The sequence below is a fragment of the Meles meles genome, chromosome 2 (assembly GCF_922984935.1).
Source record: "Meles meles chromosome 2, mMelMel3.1 paternal haplotype, whole genome shotgun sequence".
NCBI lineage: Eukaryota > Metazoa > Chordata > Mammalia > Carnivora > Mustelidae > Meles > Meles meles.
Genome location: NC_060067.1, coordinates 113,917,393 through 113,938,558, shown reverse-complemented (window position 1 = coordinate 113,938,558; position 21,166 = coordinate 113,917,393). Strand labels below are relative to the sequence as shown.

General features: G+C 40.3%; 1 protein-coding gene across 3 annotated transcripts in view; it reads left to right on the top strand.

The window, feature by feature from the left end:
- The window catches only part of BMPR1B (bone morphogenetic protein receptor type 1B), a 161,784-nt gene that overhangs the window by 136,424 nt on the left and 4,194 nt on the right, over positions 1-21,166 (top strand). For all 3 annotated transcript variants that reach the window (XM_045998455.1, XM_045998454.1, XM_045998453.1), the window contains 5 exons: positions 316-454; positions 4,234-4,426; positions 5,208-5,505; positions 15,938-16,113; positions 19,804-19,934. In XM_045998455.1, coding sequence (XP_045854411.1) covers positions 316-454; positions 4,234-4,426; positions 5,208-5,505; positions 15,938-16,113; positions 19,804-19,934 — 937 coding nt within the window. The remainder of the gene's footprint in view (positions 1-315; positions 455-4,233; positions 4,427-5,207; positions 5,506-15,937; positions 16,114-19,803; positions 19,935-21,166) is intronic.

Here is a 21,166-nt window from a genome sequence, read left to right as displayed (position 1 = left end):
CTTAAAGGGAAACATTTTAGGGAATGAGTATTGAAGCTATATAGAAATATTTTTGGAATCCTAGCCAGCAAATAGGCCGTTGAACGGAGAAGAATTGTAGATGGTTGAGATCAAGTAAAAACATGTAGTTGACTTAAAAATAGGTTAGCAAAATAATTATTATTTGTATTTTAGAAATGATAAGGGTAATAAATACTAAAAATTTATCTTCTTTTGTGCTAAAATGAAATCTGCTGTGATTACTGTTTTATCTGCAGTGTTTTACTCCTATTGCTGCAACTCAGTATCTTAATTACCTCTTCTGTGCGTCTTTAGGTATAAAAGACAAGAAACCAGACCTCGGTACAGCATTGGGTTAGAGCAGGATGAAACATACATTCCTCCTGGAGAATCCCTGAGAGACTTAATTGAGCAGTCTCAAAGCTCAGGAAGTGGATCAGGCCTCCCTCTGCTGGTATGAGAAGAACTTGTCTCAAATTTAAAGGAAATGACTTCTGAGAGGAAATGTGGATAACCACACGGTTTCATTTTACTGAAACAGATAGGGTAGCGGACAAAGAGGAGCTCTGCGTAGTGGATTAGACATCAGATCTCAGATGCAGGGCTTCCTGATAACATTTTGACATACTGGGGGTAAGGTGATTGTTTTTTAATGTAAGTGTATGGTTAGACATTCTGATGAGGAGCAGATTAGAAAACAGTAAACGTGGGACCATCTCCCCTCTGTTTTCAGTAAGGATAGCATTACCGAACTTTGGCTTGGTGTTTGAAGGCAAAAGTATTACAGTCCACTGGGATCTGAGTATTTCTACAGGGGAAGAATACTGCATTTCAGCTGGAGAGCTTATGTTTCAGGGCGAAGTCCTGGCTTTTCCATTCATGAGAGATTTAATTTTCTGATGGTCCGCACTGCCAACCTTGAAGAAAACATAGAACACATCCAAGGCACTTGTTTTAATGAAAAAAGCATTTGGTTCCTTTATAGACCATGCAAAAAGATTGATGGGATGGAAAATAACAATTTTAATGGAACTATTTTCCTTCACAAACTCTTAAGATTGATTTCCCTCATTTTTTTTTTTTTTTAAATTTTCCTCATCTTTATTGTCTGGTTCTGACTTTGGGTATCATGTTTACTTGATTGTTTTGGTGACCTTTTATTTTAGTACTAAAAAAAATTTTTTTTTTAATCTCAAGGCAAGAATTATAACTTTATTGAGATAGGAAACCTATATGTATTTAATGTATAGAAGTATGTATTTGGTGTGTGCAGCTGGAAGAGTCTGGGGATAAAAAAAAAACTATACCCCCAACTTATGCCATGAGCATATCCATAATCTGCAAAAGTTTCCTTCTGCCCTCTTTATTTTTTGTTCTTTTTTTATTTTACATGTAAGAACACATAATGTGAGATCTACTCTTTCAATTTTAAGAATACTGCTGTTAACTGTAGGCACTATGCTGTGCAGCAGATCCCTAGGCCTGACCCCTCTTGCATAAGTAAAACAATGTTCTCTTTGATTAATATGTCTTCGCTGGGTGATAGGACAGAAAACAAGTAGTGAGGTAGTCATTACGAGCCAACTGATACTACTTAGGATGTAGATTTTTTTTTTTAATGTAGAAGTTTTTATTATCAAATTTTTTTATTCTTGGCAATTTAATATATAGCAGATACAATTCTCACATTTAGAAACCTGGTTTGTAATTTTTTTTTAAAAAGAAAAGTACAAATATGAAAATCCTTTCTAGTATTAATAAATCAGATGTTTATGCTCTCGGAACTGAAACCTGCTTGTTTGCCAGTGTTTTCCTCCTTAGATGTTACGATAAACCTTAAACCAAAAGTATACTTTAAATTTCTGAATATAATTTAGTGACACTTTTTATCTTTGAGATAAATTCCTAGTCTTTCAAGTGTTGCCAGTTCCATTAGTATGTTCATTAAATTATAAGACGATATATTATCGCTAGAAAAGAAGCAAATACAAAACTGTTTGTGTTAGGAAATATTCCATAGATTTACATAAGCAATGCTTTGTAACATCTGTAAATTAAATATAATATTTCTGTAATAAATGTGGGAAGTTTCCTCTCAAGTCCGTAATTTAACTGCTAGCAGATTTGGCTCTCCTCTTCTTGGTGCTCAGTGCTCTTGATGCTTCTGTTCCCCCATTTGGAAAATGGAAATACACTGAACATTTCCTTGTATGGCATGTTGGCTCCTAAATTGTTCCTTACTTCCTTCAGACTAAGTGGCTGAATTACATGTCAGCAATGCTTTTTGATTTTTTAATCCTTCTTTTAAGAAGATAACATTAAAAAAAAAAAAAGATTTTATCTTTTCCCAAAAAGCTTTCAGTCTGATGTTGGTGCTGTTAATGGCTCTGGCAGTGGTTAGTATTACCTCTTGAATTAATAAAATCATCTATTATGCAAATACAGGACCCACCGTCCCTGGTGGACATCTGCAGTAGGCATGCTAATGACCCCCCAAACGTCCTAATTCCCGGAATCTGCTATTTTACCTGGCAAAGGAAACTTACTGGCTGCTGGTCAGCTCGCCTTGAGATGAGATTACTGTGGGTTATCTGGGTGGACTCAGTGTCGGTCACATAGTCCTTCAAAGTGTAAAAACAGAAGGAAACACTGCAGCTTTACTTGATGGGGAGCGTATCTCTGCGAAGAGTGCATTCCAGTTTTCTGAACAGATCTTCTAAGAGTTCTGTGCTAGGTTCTTTATATATGCTTCCCGAGTTAGGCCAGTTGTCATCAGGATTCAGCCATGTCAGTCATGGAGTTCTTCAGATACTCTGCTGTGAGTGCGGGTGGGCTGCAATCCTATATAAAGGGACGTTTGACCTGCAGACCACTTCCTCACCTGTTTTCTCTCTTCTTGCTCTGCCTCTCTCTCTCTCTGTAAGTCTTCACAGCACTCTTCCAGCTTAACTTGCTCTCCAAATCTAACCTCTTTTTCCTCTACCTGTCCAGTTTACGTTCTTGACCATGGCAAGTAACCATTCCACTTCATCGTTTAATTTTCAACCATTTCTGGCAGTTTCCTTCTTTTCATTTTACCTTCTGTTTCTTTACATATTGCATATAGTGTCCCTTGGCATTCTATAGCTGAGAATTCCAGTATCTGTAATCTGATGGGGTTCAACCTCCTTGGGTTGTTTTTCTTGACTCTCATTTATAGTGGCCGTTTCCTTTTGGTTTAAGGAATTCTGGGGGGGGGTCTTCTTTTCCTCTCTAGCTTACTTCCTTCCCTCCACGTACTTACCTCCCCTCCTCTCCCCTCCCCTCCCCTCTTCTTCCCTCCCTCCCCTTCCTAACCCTTTCTTCCCTGCCTTGGGGAATTTCCTGTATTCCTTCGTGAGGTCAATAATTCATTGGTTTTTTATTTCTTATATTTTACCATAATCAAGTTGTGTGGTGGCAAGAGTTCCTTCAAGGTATCTAATGCATCTGGCCGCAGTGGTGGCCAATAAGATTCTCAGGAGAGGATTTGTCTTTGTTTTTGCTGGGAGCCATGGTGTGCTACCAACCTCTGGCAAATTTAGTGTCCCTCCATGGTCCCAGCTTCATGCTGAAGCCCAGGTTCAGTTTGTTTACTTTTAAGGAGCTCAGGGTTTCGATTCCAGATCCCAGTGCTGGTGTTCTTCCTCTCCCAGGTAGCAGCCTAGCTTTTTGTGGGTTCTTAATGCTTACTGTTCCCTGCTCTAACCTCAGCTCTTCCCTCCCTCCCTCTCCCCGCCCTTCCCCCTCTCTCCTCCCCTTTCTACTGGGAGATTCCCTTTATTTTGGGGGGGTGTCCAACAATGCATTACAATTTTGTTTCATTGTATTTTATCCACAATCAAGCGCATAGTGGATGAGTCCCTTCAGAGGGTCCCACTGCAGAAGTGGAAGTGAAAAGTATTCTATTCTGACAATGACTGTGAACCCATTCAGGGCTTCCCCCTCCCGCGAATATTATAATAGGTAAGAGGAAATATTTAATGTGGAAGCAATAATTCAAACATTCAGAACCCACAATCAGTCTCAAATACATTTAAAGGGGGCAACATAAATGAATAAATAAATACAAGTAACGTGTCTATATAAAGAAAAACTACCAGCTAAATATATTTGCATGCAGTAATTGTGTCTTCTCTGGAGGAAAAAAAAAAGAAGATTAAACAAATCTGTAGTGCTGTGAATACACTAACAGTGTGTTTTGGGATTTAACAGGTCCAAAGGACTATAGCTAAGCAGATTCAGATGGTGAAACAGATTGGAAAAGGTCGCTATGGGGAAGTTTGGATGGGAAAGTGGCGTGGCGAAAAGGTAGCTGTGAAAGTGTTCTTCACCACAGAGGAAGCCAGCTGGTTCCGAGAGACAGAAATATATCAGACAGTGTTGATGAGGCATGAAAACATTCTGGGTGAGTCGGTGTGGCAGTGTTCAGGGTTCCCTCGCTTTCCTCCAGTTTCTGTTCACATCTGCCCATGAACTCATCTGTCTAGACCTGTTATGAAATATATAGACGTTGGCTTCCTGGCCTGAGCCCAAGAACGTCACAGGCCTCTAAGGGGAGACCTCACAGGAGGAATGACTAAGGCACTTCTGTGAATGATTCGTGGGCTGGAAATGGACCGTGTTTTTCTTCAGGGACAGGAAATGCAAATGTAACACCAGTATTTCTTAGGGTTTCTTAGGGATTTGAAGGAGCACACAGTTAAATGTTGTGAAAAGTTCTAGAGGTTTTATCTGCAGGGTTTATATATAGCCAGAGTTTATATATGGAGAACTGAGTTTTATTTTTTTTTTTTTAAATCTCTCAAGTTAGCAATGATATAGCTGAATCATTCAAGTGGAAAGCGTGTGTGCCCCGACTCAAGACCCTGTTTTGTAAACAGTGTCTTATGTATAACTACGATGCCTGAGCTATTTACTGTGACCATAAAAATAACTTAAATATCAATTACCGATCAGGAAGGGATCATGTTTTCAGGTGCAGACTCTTAATGCTCTCTCCCTCTACTGTTTTGATTGCCTTTAATTGGTTTTAATAATTCAATACTGTCATGGGCATAATCGTAAAGCCGAATGAAATGCCCAACAAAGACACCCGTGACAAAGAATGACGTTTGGGGTTATACATTATCCTTGATATTGTTCAGAACACGCTTGGGTTCAAACCTTTTTGTCTTTCTTCCTTTTAGGGTTCATTGCTGCAGATATTAAAGGGACAGGGTCCTGGACCCAGTTGTACCTAATCACAGACTATCATGAAAACGGTTCACTCTATGATTACCTCAAGTCCACCACCCTCGATACGAAATCGATGCTGAAGCTGGCCTATTCTTCTGTCAGTGGCTTATGTCACTTACACACAGAAATCTTTAGCACCCAAGGCAAACCGGCAATCGCCCACCGAGATCTGAAAAGTAAGAACATCCTGGTGAAGAAAAATGGAACTTGTTGTATAGCTGACCTGGGCCTGGCTGTTAAATTTATTAGGTTAGTACCAAAGTGAACAAATAGACTCTGTGTGATTCTTTTCTATCACTTTGTACAGCTTGTGCATTCTGGAGCGTGGTGCTTCTAGGGTATTTAGTAGAGAAGGAGTTTTAATAATGATGACATTTCTTGGGAGGGGAAAAAGGAACGTTCATTTGAAGGAACATGTATTTGTGTCCTGTGGTGTCTGCACTCATCAGTGACCTGGCTTCCAGAGTTTGCATTTGGTTTGCTGCTCTCATTCAGCTCTTTAGAAAAGAGGTCCCTCGTGTCTGGGATGATTTGGCGAGGCTTCTGCTTAGCATTTATAAGTAGGAAAAGGTTTTAGTATAGATCTATGTGTTATATAGTGATAAAGACAGGTTTTTTTTTTACATGATATAAAAAAAGATAACTTGCATAGATATTCTGAGAAACTAACAAACCGTACACTCAGCGTTCGGCACTGCTACACTGTGACTTACACAGCGAATATGACACCGGGACGCATACACCAGCGTGTGTCACAAAACAGTGATTTTAGACCCCAGGTTGCTGGGAGCAACAGCAGTAACTTCTACAGAATGGGGAGGGGGCCTGCCCAGTGGGTTCGGCTCTCTTTTGCCCACCCTCCTTCTGAAGGGAGCGGCCCATTCTATCTTGCAGAGGACTTAATTAGAAGAAATGATTCCTTTTCTTTGAAGGCAAAACAAAGAGTTTGCAAACTACTGGCATAGAGGGATCATCCTATAACTGCCTTTTAAAAAAAACCCAGTCTAGGCTTAGCCTTTATTAAATTGCTGCATCCTCTTCTTTTTTTTTTTTTTCTTTTTAATCCCAAAGAAGACTTGTTAAAATATGGAGAAGAGCACAGAGGAAAAGCCATGGAGATGATTAAACATTTGGAAAATAAAACTTATGAGAAAGGACTAATGGATTGGTATTTTTACCCAGAGGTGAAGGCTGAGGTGTGATTTAATAACAGGCCCAAAATACAGGAAGGCCTTCACCATTTAAAGGATGGTAAATTAGATGTTCTCATCTTTAAAATCAAATGATCTGGATTATAGATTTCAGCTAGAAATAAGAACCGACTGCCAATAAGATGAATAAATCCTCTCTCATGAATTCTTTTTTCTGACCTATAGCTGTTTACAATCTCCTCTACAAAAAAAGAAAAAAAAAATTCCCATGATTCTTCTTACATAATCAGCCTCTCTTCTGTCCTCCCATGTTAAATTTCTTGAGAGTTCCAAAGAGTAATCAGCTTTCACAATCCAGTAATTCGTAATATCTTGTGATTTTGTGTCTTCTGCTCCCATCTCCTGAGCTGCTTTCTTTGAGGGATACTGTTGGTCTTTGTCACCAGGAGCCTTTCCTTTTGTCATTCCACCTTCCACAGAGTACAAACCTTTCTTCCTGCTGTTTTCTTGATGTGCCTTTTTTCCAGGTTCACTTTCTTTCTCTGTGGGTTCTGTTCTCTGTGTACCTCTTACATATTTCCCCACTGCTAGATTTCCTGCTGGGTCTGCTTTTTCTTTCTTGCTCCCAGTTTTGGTTGATCCATTCTAAAATGCAAGGTGCCTGACATTTCCTTTGTTCCTTAAGATTTTGGTTTGCTCAGTTGAATGAATTCTGTCTCTGTGACATTCCCATTTGAACTTCGTTCTGTTTGGGTCCTCGGTCGTTTTTCTAGATTCTGAAGTAAAGCATTTTGTTATTACCTGCTCTTTGTTTTTCCTGTTTTCATTTTTCCCCCTCCATCATGCTGCCAGATTTATCTTCTTTAAATGTAATTTTGGATGGCAAGATAATTTCATAGTTTCCTATAGCTTGGGGTTTAAATATAGTTTATAGTCTAAACACACCTTGAAGTGTGTTTATTTATTTATTTTTTTAAGATTTTATTTATTTGTCAGAGAGAGAGAGAGGAGCGAGAGTGAGCACAAGCAGACAGAGTGGCAGGCAGAGTCAGCGGGAGAAGTAGGCTCCCCGCCGAGCAAGGAGCCTGAAGTGGGACTCGATCCCAGGACACTGGGATCATGACCTGAGCCGAAGGCAGCTGCTTAACCAACTGAGCCACCCAGGTGTCCCTTGAAATGTGTTTAACATGCTTTTAACTTTACATGAATACCCAGCATTTCCCGTCCTGTTTAGGTAAACTACTGTTTATCTTCACAGTTTCTTCCTTTGGGATATCTCCTATTGTTCCCTTCCAAGTCTGAATTTTAGTTGGCCTTCTGCCCTTCCCTGTGACCCTGGGCACACTGTCATGACCTTTCTCACTCTCTTGTCCAATGATCATTGCCTACGTCTCTGTCATTCCCAATAAAGAATATGTTCCATGAAGGTGGATACCATGTTTTTTTCTCAAATTTACATCCCTAGTGCCTTTCCTTGGTGCCCATTACTTAGGCGTTGCTTCAAAATTATGTATAATGGACAGATGAATGACTCCCCATGAACTACAGGTTGAAGAAAGAAAAAGCATCTTTTCTTAGCAGTCTGGGTTAAACCTACCTTCCTAGTTTTATATCTTGTAAACCCTCCAACTTACATGCTTTCTTTTGCAAAACGGAAGTATTTGTGTTTCTCCATATGAATTCCTTGTTTGCTACTGCCTTGCATTTGATTGAACAGTCTATAGTTTGGAATTCCCTTGCTTCTCCCTGTACCCTAATCCAGTCTCAAAGCTGCCTTTAGGTCCCTTTACCCATCCCCCAGCTAGGAATAATGACATCATCTTCTCTACTCCTGCAGTAATCTCCTGGCCCTTGTCTGCCTGATACTGTAAGTATTTAGCGCAAGCCTCCTCTTGTCTACTTGTCCTTGGACATCTTGAGAGCGAGGTCCAGGCCAGATTAATTAATGTATTTCCCATTTGACATGACCTAGTGAATTACCCGTAATAGGTATTTCCACATTGTTTTGAATCGATACATCTTGGCAATATCAAAGTAAATGAGAACTTTCCTTCTCTATAGACCTTAAAACAAACAAGGAAGCGAGTGTTATATTTCTGAAACTCAGCTCTGCTGAATGTAAGGAGAATGAACGTAATGACCTCTGAGATTTCATGCAAACCCTGATTCTAGGAAGTGGAGGGGAATTTTTTAAGGGAAATTCAGAGATATGTTTGGCATATATTGACCATTCATCAAGAGAGAAAAGCTTGAGGATACTGTCTTGGATGGGAAACTGGCTTTTGGAGACACAGACCTCATATGGCTAGAGAGTAGCTGTGGGCCACTTACTGTTCTGGGCCTCAGTTTCCTTCCATTAAATGGAGGTTGTCTTTGATAAATTCAGAGGTCCTTTTCACATTTTATTTTCTGTGTTTCAAAGGAACTCTGCTCTTCTCGATGTTTGAGCCTCCCTTTTAAACCTTGCCTTTTATGTTTCTTTGGTTTTCATTCTTTTCCTGATTTTCCTGTTTGAGCGCACTGCACACACAGAGATAGTTAGAGATCTGATTACAGATGGGGTCAAAACTAACCCAGTGTGGAGTTCTCGGACTTCATAAGTGAACTTCCTGTGAGAATTGAATCTTTACCATGGTCTCTACATGGTAAGTGTTCTCTCAGGCTTTTAAGTAATTTCTGGGAGGTTTCCAGGGAAGTTGAGAGTCACAGGGAGAGCGGACTATACTTTAGAGATTTCCTGCTTATGTAATTTTTTTTTTAATCCCGTATGCGTTTTTTCATGCACTCTCTCGAAAATGATGTAAGTGGTGATGTATTTCCTGCCCGACAGAGATTTAGTCCAGGGGATGCTGTAGCAAACATCATCCTAACCCCAGATCTCTCTGGGGAGGAGAAAACAGTGACCTGTTCAGTCCCTTAAAGGAACTCAGAGATCTTTTTACTTTGGAGGATCAAGCAACCCCACTGGTTCTCCAGTGTCAGAATTCATATTTTCTTATGGGGAACATAAGTCCTGGTTTAGGGCTTCTCCGGTATGAATTTTTAAATAGAAAAACTACAGCAAAGACTGATCTGCAACACAGATCTCGCAGCTGATGATTGTCAGGTTGTTCAAAAGCTGAGGAGGTGGGGTGGCCCAGCCCAGAGGGCAGAGCATTTCTCCAGCGTCTTTCTCAGGCCCTGACTACTAGCCATGCTTCCCCTTTGTGTACCTAGTGGCATTTTCAAAAAGTGATACGCCTAAAGAGTCTCCAGAGGCCGAGGACTAAACGAATTAGAGGCTGGGTCAGCACGTTCAGTCAAGGTTTCTGCAGCCCTATGCACTTTCTTTTGAAGGGTCTTTAGTTCTAGAGTTCTGTTTCTCAGAAATCACTGAGGCATTGAGTCCTTTCGAAAGTGCAGCAGAAAACTCTGCTCACTGGTTAGCATCTGACTGGGCAGAGTGGAGGGCAGCCAATCAGCAGCACAGCCACTTACCAGATGATCCAAGAAACACCAGGGGGTGCGCACAGCCCCTTCTTCTGGAGGCTCATGATAGTCTCTCATGGTTGCTCAGTCTGCATAGGAGAAGGTTCTGTAGTCTCTGGTGTCTTTCACGGGGAGTTAATTTCAGAGCTCAGTTTCAAGCCTGGAACAAACCAGTGGCGCCCTCACCGGTGTTCTGTCCCCTGGCCTTCTTTCATTGTTCTTTAAAGCTCAGTTCTTATTTTTTAAAAAGCTTTGTAGCTTATTAAAGGTGTACGATGTTTGCTTCTCTTCTTTCTCTATTACCTTTTTACCTCCCTTCTCCCTTTCTCCCCCTTTTTTCTCTCCATTTTAGACAACCAGCAACACCCAGGAGAAGACCACCCATATGTGTGCCAAGGCTCACCGAGGTAGAGCTGCCTTATGGGAGCTAACGCCTCGATTCCCCAGCTAGTCACTCATGCCCACTGTGGGCTCAGCGTGTGACTTTCACGCAACTCTCCCTGCAGCTGATGGTCCAGTGGGAAAGTGCACTGTGCTGAACCAGTGGCTTTCTCCTTTACTTGATTCTTCTTGCAAGAATTCCTGCTATGCATTTATACTTAAGGAGGTTTAACTGACATGAAAAATTTAACTCAAAACAAAGTCAAGACAAAGACTCTATTTTTAAAAATCCACTTTATTATATTCTACCACCAACATAAAGAACTTTTGCTTTCCTTTCCTCTGGTGCATCTGAGAGCACGAGGCACACCTTGTTCCCTAGTCTCGTGCTTTTTGCCCACGTTCTTTCTCCAGGCCTCACCGGCTCCTGGCTGGAAGCTCTACTTTCAGCCTTTCTGGATTCATAGGAGCTCTGCAGTTCCCTCTGTTGGTTAATTTAACACCAGCGAGGCACACGTGCCACTCTGGGCGCCAGGGCCAGACCCAGGTGGACACTGCCGGAAGCCCACCTGAGTGTACGCGGTAGGTAGGGAGTTGCACTGTCTATAGACAATAAAACCAACTAAAATGATAACTCTGTGCCCAAGTTCTAAACTACGTCAGTGACAACATCTGTCTCCCAGCAGGTCCCATCGCTTCCACTGTCCCCTACTTTTTAAGCCTTCCTTGTCACCTTCAGAGGAGGCAAGTCTTAGTTTTGTATCATTTAATTTCCTTCTCTTCTTCTCTTTTCTGTCTGTCACCGTCTCACGCTGTCTGTCTTCCTTGCCGCCCTCCCCCTGCCTAGAGCACTTGCCTTGAGAACTCTCACTCACTTTGTGTCCCCGCGGGAGGAGAAGAGCCACTAACGTGTATGGTGCGTGTACACTTGAAGACCCTTTGTTCATGGCTGTTGACTTCCCATGTCACCATGGTGGCATTTTCTTCATCATCCGAGGGACTTTGATCAGAAATACGAAGTTTGTTTTCATACCTCTTTATGGAATCCTAGCTGAGGGCACCCTGCATTTTGAGACTCAAATAAAATTGTCCTTTATCACCCCTAATCCTGCCTACTCCTGTAGGGAACTCCATGTCACTCACAGCATCTGGGGATTCTAAGGAGCTGTGTTCCTCTCTTCTTCCACCTTTGGTCTCTGTTGTGTCTTTTCCACATGGTGTAGTTGCTGATGCTTCTCTTCTGCAAACACCATCAAACGCAAGGTTGAAGAGTTTTACTCGGGTATGGTTAGCCATAAAATTGATGCTACTGGAACATTTTTCAGATTTTTGTTTTCTACAGGAGCTTAAGATCTTGTCATGATACTAAGCCAGAAGGGGGAACCCGTTTTCTCCTTAATTGATTTGCCTTATTCTCTGATTCTTCCAAATTACTGTTTTTCACTCAGAAAATTATAGGTGTTTTTATTTTTTATTTAATCCTGCCCCAGCCCATTGTCTCTAAAGCTCATAAAGAAAAACACCCACTAATGTAAGATTCTAAATCATTTTTTTTTTCCTGATGAGGAGTGTGCCTGACATCAATTTAGTTTATTTTGTTCAGATCTTTTTTATGTTTTTCCAGTTCTAGGGAAATCTTTATTATACTGCTCCTCACATTAACAGGGACAAAAGCCATGTGGGATTTAGTGGAAGTGTTAATTATAAAAGTATATGTGGACAAAAATACCTATCCCCGTGGTTCTCTAAGCTCAGTTTTTCTGTCTTTAGCCCTTCGCACATATATTTCCAAACCTTCTTCAAGGGAAGGGAGGAGAGGGATCATGTTTCTTCCATGGTGAATGTGACATCCATGTTTTTGATGGACTATTTTCAGTTCTCCTTGGTAGAAACCCATCTTCTCTGTACTTTTCTCCACTTTCTTTAGATGTCTTTTGCTCTTCAAAGCCTTATCCACCAACCTGTCTATCCCTTAACTCTTGAAATGTACATTTTTCTTGTTCCTGATCCTGCTGAGCTCTTATTTATAATATCTTAAATGAAATATATGTACATAAAAGTATAACAAATAGTAAGGCACTCATATAACAATTATATGTGGACAAAGTCAACAGTTTGCTTTATTTTTATCTGGTCTTCTTTGTGTTGAAGATAGCCCTTTGCTTTCTCCCTATTTTATTCCCCTTTATCAGTCCCAGAAGTAGCCAGTATCCTGAGGTTGGTACTCATTTTTGCTCTTTGTGATTCTCTGATTCGACCACATGGATGTGTAGCCTCCCTAGCACCAAGGGTTATTTGTGCACTTGGAGTTCATTTCTCTGACTCTGCCCTCCTTGTGCAATATCCATCTTTTCTAAGAACCTTGTTTCTCACTCCTCTGGCCCTTTCATGGTCAAGAAGCAAGGAAAAGCTGAAGGCACCCTGTCCTTTCCTGCTTTCTTCTTCCTCCTTGCTCCTTCCCTTCAGTGACTTTATACCCTCTTCTTATGTGCCTTGCACCACCAGACTCTTATAGCCTCTTTTTCTCTCTTTGTTCTTGGTGCCCCAGCATTTAATATTTCTGACTTCTATTTTGCTCTTGAAGATTAACAAGCTTAGTTTTTCTCTGCCCTAATTTGGGAACAGGTAATATAATATTACTGAGAACCTGAAAGAGAAATGCAGTTTAATTACTTTCCAGTATAGAAACACTCCTGAGAAAAGAAGGGATGGAGCTGTACATCTTGGAGGCTCTGACCCTTAATAACATCAGATATGAATTACTTTTAATTAACATGTTTGTCATTTAAATATAGTGCTAAAGGCATTTGCCATTAGGTTCATAGTAATCTTTTACAAAATTGACTTAAAATTCTATTTATCATTTTACCTATGGGTAATGTCTCATTTTATGGTCTATCTACAAAAGAGATTTTTTATATTTCTTTTCCAAATACTCATAGCAAAGTTTACTGCAAACAAACCTTTTCTTTCTTTCACTGAGAATATACTATTTACCTACTAGGTGCAAGTACATTATACATGGAGATGGATTGAGATGATACCCTTTAGAGCTGTAACAGATGATTATACCAGATATTCAGGCTTTAAGGAGTTTACACTTTTAGGTGGGAAGACGGATATTTATTCACATACTACTAAGGCAACACCAAGGGTGGGGAGAAGAAGGTAGAGGAAGGACAGTAGTGCCAAGCTTCATGGCCTGTATAAGAAACTGTTTTTTGGGAATCCGATGGACCAGCAAAATCCTTGATTGTGTATTTGTTCAGTGTTTGAAGAAATGAGAGTTTAGGGATGAACTCTGTCTAGTCTGCCCATCACAGATCTTATTCTATCATAGATAACAGTTACCGTTTTGTTTCCAATAGATGTTTCCATGTCACACATTCTATTAGCCCTTCCTGACCTTCCAAATCCAAATAAAGCCCAAAGGATCTAAGAGTAAGAATGGGAAGGAATCACCTAAAATCTTTATCAGCTGTGGTCAAAGTGTATCTTTGGCCTAAATACACTCTTATAGGGCACATGCTAAGACTATTCATGGTTTCTTTTCCCAGTCTATGTTCTGGAATATAATTTAGGCCCTTTACCAGTTTCTTTCCATCTGCAAGACCCCATATTTGTTCCTTGGCATGGAATCCGGAATTCTGTACGCATGCCCCCTGCTGTCTTCCTCTGATGATGCAGAGTTACAAATTATGACACATGAGTGAAATGCCTACTATGTGCTCACAGAAGAGATGTCAGTATAATTAAAGATGGAATTTTTGTGGCATCTTTTAAATCTGATATTTTCCATTTTATCATGAAGTTATTTCTTGGCTCATTTTCTATACTTATCATTTACTATTTAGGTACACAAATGACATTTTTCTGTTATATTGTACTGGTAAATACTAGGAATTCACATTTTTCTAGAAAATGAGCCTCTTAGAGCCCAGAACATTAAGACCTACATTTATAGATTAAGGCTTTTTTATTTTCCTTTTAAAAAAACTTACACTTTAAGTTTTATTTAAAAAACAAAACAACCAATCAACCAAACAAAAAAGGCTTTTTCAGAGTAGTTGCTCCTGGAAGATCCCGAGGAGCCTAATAAGAATACTGGGGCCCGTCTGTTGTAATGGCTTTAGATTGAAGATTTTAGCTGGAAATGAATTTAAAATTGTTCTAAGAATGAAGCTTTCTACGTTTTAGTAAATGTTAACAGTTTGGAGATCTGCGAGAGACATCTGCCATCCTTTAAATTTTCCAAAGTGACATATGTATTTTATGCTTCAGAAACTAGAAATCGAGGCAATAAGATCAAACGCAGAGATTCTTTCCAAAAGCCACTAGTGTTTAGGAAAGTTTGGTATCGCCTGTGGCACAGCCTGATAACTGTGATATTTGCTATATGTAATTTCCTTGTTGAGTAAAAACAAACAAACAAACAAAAACCATGTAAATGCATGAGATTCAGTGGAGTGTGATGAAAAGAAAAAAAAATTCTCAAGAATCAGGAGATAACAAGGTTTATCCACAATTGCCCACAAACCTTGGTTGATAATGACTTTTTGGTTCCTTTTCTTTTTCTTTCTTTCTTTCTTTTTTTTTTTTTAAAGATTTTTATTTATTTATTTGACAGAGAGATTGAGAGAGAGAGAGAAATCACAGAGGGAGAGGGAAAAGCCTCCACACCAAGCAGGGAGCCTGATGCGGGGCTCCATCCCAGGACCCTGAGATCATGACCTGAGCCAAAGGCAGATGCTTAACCAACTGAGCCACCCAGGCGTCCCAATTTTTTGTCCCTTTTCTGTCTGATAGCTTCTACCTCAAAACTGGGGTTTATTGCTCTTCTTAGTTCCACTGGTTTCTACTGATGTAGTGTCAGTGACGCCTCTGATATGGGCTTCACACTGTCCTGGCTGTGAGATTACACATCTCATCTTGTTTAATCATCAGCTGATGGAAAGACGCTAGTTCCCTGCTTGAGTCATCTCCTGCAGAGCTCTAGCTCCTGCTCCACTGGGATGAGTTGGTGGTTCCCAGGGCCATCCTGCAGATCGGGGTCCACCCATCCCCAGGGATGGGGGAAGTGATAAGAAGTGGGTTGCGTTCTGAAACTTTGATGGAGCTGCTGGTTTTATATTCAGTTATTCCTTTCCTCCTTTTATTAAAAAATACGTGTTGTCTGGTTGATGAAATAATGGTGACCATAGAAAGCTTTGTCATGGGTCCTGCTTATCAGAGTAAAACAGTTTCAGGTCTTTGTTGGCTCTCTTCCCCCTTTGGATGTTTGTACCTCTAAAAACCTTGCAACTCTTGGTTTAAGAAACACTGTCTCAAACAAACCACCTTGGCATGTACTTATGCCAGTTTGAAGAACCATGCTATGAAAATAGGAAGGGAAGACGATGCTTTGTAGACATTTACTAGATACCTAGCAATTATTTCAAGTTTATACTTGATGCCAATGCAAACTTGTATGTTGCAGCTTCCCTTTGATTGCCCTCTTCACTGGGTTTTTACCTGCAAATATCTAATATAACTCTCAGCAAGAAATATTTTTCAGGGAAATGTTATTCCCCGAAAAGATATCCCTTCACCTTTGCCTGAAAGCCTGGTTCAGGAATCACTTTGATTTGTCATGTGTTGGTCCTTTTCAGTGCTGACAGTGCTTTGCTTTACTCTTTCCTCAGCGATACGAATGAAGTTGATATCCCACCCAACACCCGAGTTGGCACCAAACGCTACATGCCTCCCGAAGTGTTGGATGAGAGCTTAAATAGAAACCACTTTCAGTCTTACATTATGGCCGACATGTACAGTTTTGGACTCATCCTTTGGGAGGTTGCTAGGAGATGTGTGTCGGGAGGTAAGTAACAGGGATGCCGTTGCACCTGCCAGAGACCCTTGCATTCTGGTCAGAAATCAGAGTTATCATATTGTCCCCAAATCTGATTTTCTTTTGTTTTCTACCTTATTTCTGTCAGTGCAGTCACAGTTCCCCCAGGAAATGATATTTCACCTCTTAGAATTCTATTTGACCCCCTCTTTTCCTGCTCCTCCCCAGCCTGCTGGGGCCCGTCCCCAGCTCCAGTGCCCCATCCCCCGTGGCTTCCTCTTCGCAGATAAAGGGAGAGACAGAGATGTGGGGTGAGAGACCCCTTCTTAACCCCTCCCCCCACTTGACTTTCTGTAGTTCTTCATAAAGCAATTTGAAAACATCAGTTTTTATTGAAAGGAAATTAAAGCATAAGAATGTACTGCTGGTCACGATAATTTTTCTGCAAACAAGGATTCGCTAGTAAGATGATATCAGAAGATATTATTAAGTATTCAGGGGCATTATTATTGTTTGCTGTATTTAGTTTACTGCTGCATCGTCTGCCTTTAAATAGATTCCAGCACTTTTTAGGTGAGAAGCTGAATCTTAGGCTCTTCAGTGACAAGTATCCTGTTGACGGTCGTACTCATGGCCGGGCTTGGTTAGAAACCATGCTGCTGCTGCTGTTGCTTCTCATGGCCAGTTTAAACTGTGTTTAAAAGTGAGTTTAAACTCACTTTTGTGAGACCTTGAGCTTGCCTGAGGTTCTGAAAGTCTAGTGAACACTGAACTGGTACTGGAATTCACTCTTGGACCTGCCACCATGAACCTCTGACAAGTGACTCAGCTCTGTTCCCCTTCTTTCATCTTAAGAAGGAAGTGAATTAAAAAGAATTAAAACTGCCTGGTACATAAATAGCATTCAGCATATCTTAGCTCTTACTTAATACTTTGCTTTTGGTTGGTAGAGGCTTAACTTCTATTTAGATTCATATTTAGGGCCACCTGGGTGGCTCAGTCAGTTATGTGCCTGTCTTAGGTTCAGGTCATGATCCCAGGGTTCTGGGATTGAGCCCCGCATCAGGCTCCCGGCTCCGCGGGGAGCCTGCTTCTCCCTCTCCCAAGCCCCCTGCTTGTGTTCCCTCTTTCGCTGTGTTTCTGTCAAATAAATAAAATCTTAAGAAAAAAAAATAGATTCAGACTTAAATAGAGAGGAGAGATGGTTAATCACCAGCATTTATACTTTGGGAGACAGATCGTGATGCAGTGACACAATGCCTTCTAATCACTTGGGAGCTCTGAGCCTATTCTGAGCTTAATTTAAAATAGATCGCATTTCCTCTCAAGTGAGAGAACTCCAAAATGAAAGTTAACATGGGAAATGTTTCCTAACCAGACAGTGAGTAAATCTCCTGTCTTCTCTGAAGAAGGAAAGAGCTAACGAAAATATAAGTTAACTAATTGTCTATGCCTTGCCTCATGTTTTATAAAGAGTAGATGAGCCTATTTTGGAATAACATACTTACACTCAGGATTGGTTTATAGAAGCTGAAGGAATAGTAGAGTACAAGATTACCTTTTCATTACACTTTCCTGAACATCTAAAGCAAACAAGGCCACAGGAAACCTGTATCTGGAAGCCTCTGGGTCAGAATACAGAAGAAACGATCCTTCGCTTAAACAAGCCAGCCTTAGGAAAAAAGTTAGGATTTTAATTGCTTTACTGGGTCTGTCTTTGCCTGTGGAGATTTGAGAAGCACTAAGGTGTTGCCTTATCTCTTTATGAGATTGGTTAGTGTTTGTCACAGCTGTTCGATTCTCAGCTCGACCCCATACCAGCTGTGTGGCCTTGGACAATTAGTAAATCCCTCAAAAGCAAGTTTTCTCATCCGGATAATATGGGTAATAATGCTATCTCATAAACATGTGGCTAAGAAATTAGTAAGATAAATTATACAGCATACTTGCTGATACATGGTATAGACCATATTTGCCTGGTAGGCTCCTAACAAGCAGATTTGTCTCCTCTTTCCAGACAGGCAAAACACACAAAATTCTATTGTCTAACACTTTCCTTTATGAAGATGTTGGAAGTTACGGGCTTGTCTTTCTAGTCTAGGTACTTTTGGGTGAAGTAGATTTTGGATGTAGGTCTTTTAAACTTGGGAAGAAAAAGAGAATTCTTGAGGTTTCAGACACCCTTAAGTGGCAGCCCATATGGAAATTTTGATAATTGCATAATAAGGAGAAAGAAGTAAGGCCTGTAGTTCAAAGACAGACTTCGATTAATTCATAAATTCATGTGGTTCGCTGTGTCTGTGGTGGTATGTACACTTACCCCACTGTGGTGTATCAGTCCAGCGGGGCACTGGCACCCGTGCTAGGCACTGAGGGAGACATGAGAGGAGTCAGATAGATGGTCTTTGCCCTCAAGCGTTTTCTAGAACCACTGTCCTGAGAATTAGAAAGGGAGGAAGAACTCAAGTGAAGTGAGCATCCGCCATTCATTAGGCCTTGTGCCTTTAGTATTTCCTGTAGAATTGAAACACAAGAGAAGGAACGATGAACACAGATACGTATAATCATGCTGTGTGGTCTCAGTGAGGGACAGAATAAATGGTGAGTGGGAATGGTCTGAGGAAGCTTTTGAACCTTCTGGTCCTTTATGTATGGGCTTGAGTTTGCAGGAAAGGGCATATACTCCAGATTTTGTCCGAGTACACCCCAGCGAGTTTAATGATGAGTTGGATAAAATCTGCCAGCTTGATAGTATCATCTTGTTCCACTAAAAAGCAATGACATTTCTATAATAGATGATTTAGGATAGGGAGGGAAGGTGCTCCAGATAAATTGTTCAGAGTGACATCCTTTAAGGACAGAGGCTGCTTATAATTATTGTGGGGAGTTAATCAGATAGTGTTGAAAAGTAGATAAAAGTAGCCTACTTTTCTAAAGGACACAAGGAATAAGGTAGAAACTAGGTACTAGGAAAAATGAGATGGAATTTGTCACGATAAGGTCCATTTTCCTAAGATGACACAGACTTGAATTCCTTAACCTTTCTTTCAACAATACCAATTTTTTCTGTTAGTGATGTATTTTTTTTTGTAGAAAGTTTGGTGAAATACAGAAAATTTAAAGAAGAAAATAATAAAAATCTGACAGTCCTTGCACCTAAAAAAAATCATGGTTAATATTTTTAGGTGTGTATAATTTTCAAAATTTTAAATCTGGAAAAATGCATTCTTATGATTAAGCAGAAAAAATGTAAATCTCACATTTTGTTCAAGTAGGATACACTGCCAAATGTATTATGAGATTCATAATCTCATATTGCAGTAATAGAAACAGTCACATATTATGCGGTATGAGTTTGGGATGTGTCTGCCAAATTCGCGTTGAGATTTAATGTAGATTTTTTTTTTAATTTGGCATATAAGACCCTTTAAAAAATTGGAAATAAATTTGAGATGCTTGTATTACTTAGCTTTGGGAAATTTAAAAAAAAAACACTTGAAAACCTGTTAGAATATGTTTCATTAGGTTTTCTATTTATATTTTTAATTAGATTAAGTGTCATTTGGGCACATTTTTTTTTTCAAGACTTACTTTGCAGTTTTTTGAGCCTGAATGTGTTTTGAGTACTTGCTTTGAGAACAGTCTGTATGTTAGACTTTCATTTCCACCTCCCAGAAGATATTAATAGTAGCAATAATTTAAAAACAACCCATATTCTAGGTATAGTGGAAGAATACCAGCTTCCATATCATGACCTTGTGCCCAGCGACCCTTCTTACGAGGACATGCGGGAGATTGTTTGCATCAAAAAGCTCCGTCCCTCATTCCCCAACCGATGGAGCAGTGATGAGGTAAGCCTTGAGGTAATGTGTGACCACGACAGACTTCTAAACAGACTTGACTCTTCTTGCCAAGATTCCAGATACCTATTACAGGACTCCTCCCCCTTTGTTTTGATGGTGTTGGTAATGGTTCTTCGCCGCAGTCATTGGTGTCATATGTTAAATTATCTGTTTCTTTTTGCCAACTTGAGTTTGCTATTTCTAAAGTATATTGGGGGGGGTGGTTCCCCGTAGCCTGGACAATAGGTAACACTATTCCATTTACTTAGGCTATCCTGACATTTGCCTAAAGGACGTTATTTCTCTGTGTGCGTCTTTAAAGCACCATGAATTTTCTCCATGACAGAGCAGTGTATACCATTCTCTCATCTTGATGAGAGAAAATATAGGCATCTGCAGAATCTCGTTTTCTTTACACAGAAGGGACACAATCTGTGGTTGGGCTGCCAGACTGCGCCGTTGGTCTTTGTTAGTAGGGCTGATGTTTGCCCTTTGAAGAAATCCATATTCAGCCTGGCTCTCAGGATGCAGGGATGAAAGCTAACCAGGGCCGAAAAGGGGCTGTTCAGAAGGAGGAAATGATTTGGGTGGGCCTTGCCTTTCCTGTCTCATGTCACCCTCGACATCCTGCCCATCTACCTCCATACTTGCAAACTCACCAACTCTCAGAGCCCTCTGGCAGGCAGACATCTTCAGAGATGAGTTTGAAGCATCCCCAGGATAAAACACAACGCCCAGCCACAAACACACCTCATCAAACATGTAGCAAAGCCAACACAAACACATGGAAAGAGCACTGTTGATAAGCTAATTCTTTAATGTTCAATGCATTTAAAAATAACCTTTTGTTCATTGGTTTGGTGTCTCGTTCCTGAAATGCTAAATAATGCATACGTTTTCCATTGAGCTATGCAGAAAACTTTATGAGATGCTGGAGTTATATTATTTTGAGGGTGGTTATGGGCATTGGTATTACTCAGAATCCCTTTACTGCAGATTTCTAATGAAGTGAAATTGTGCTTTTCCACAGGAAGACCAGTAATTGATGTAGCACAGGAGAACACAGGAGAAAGTTTTAGTGAGGCTGTGCACAGGTCATTAATCTTATTAAATGGTACAGTGCGATGCTATTATTGGAGCAGACAGCTGTGATTTAGGAATAACCATGTTTGTTTGAATAGTATGGAATTAGATAAAAGATTTTAGCTTATCAAGTGTTATAAACAATGTAGGAGTATGCA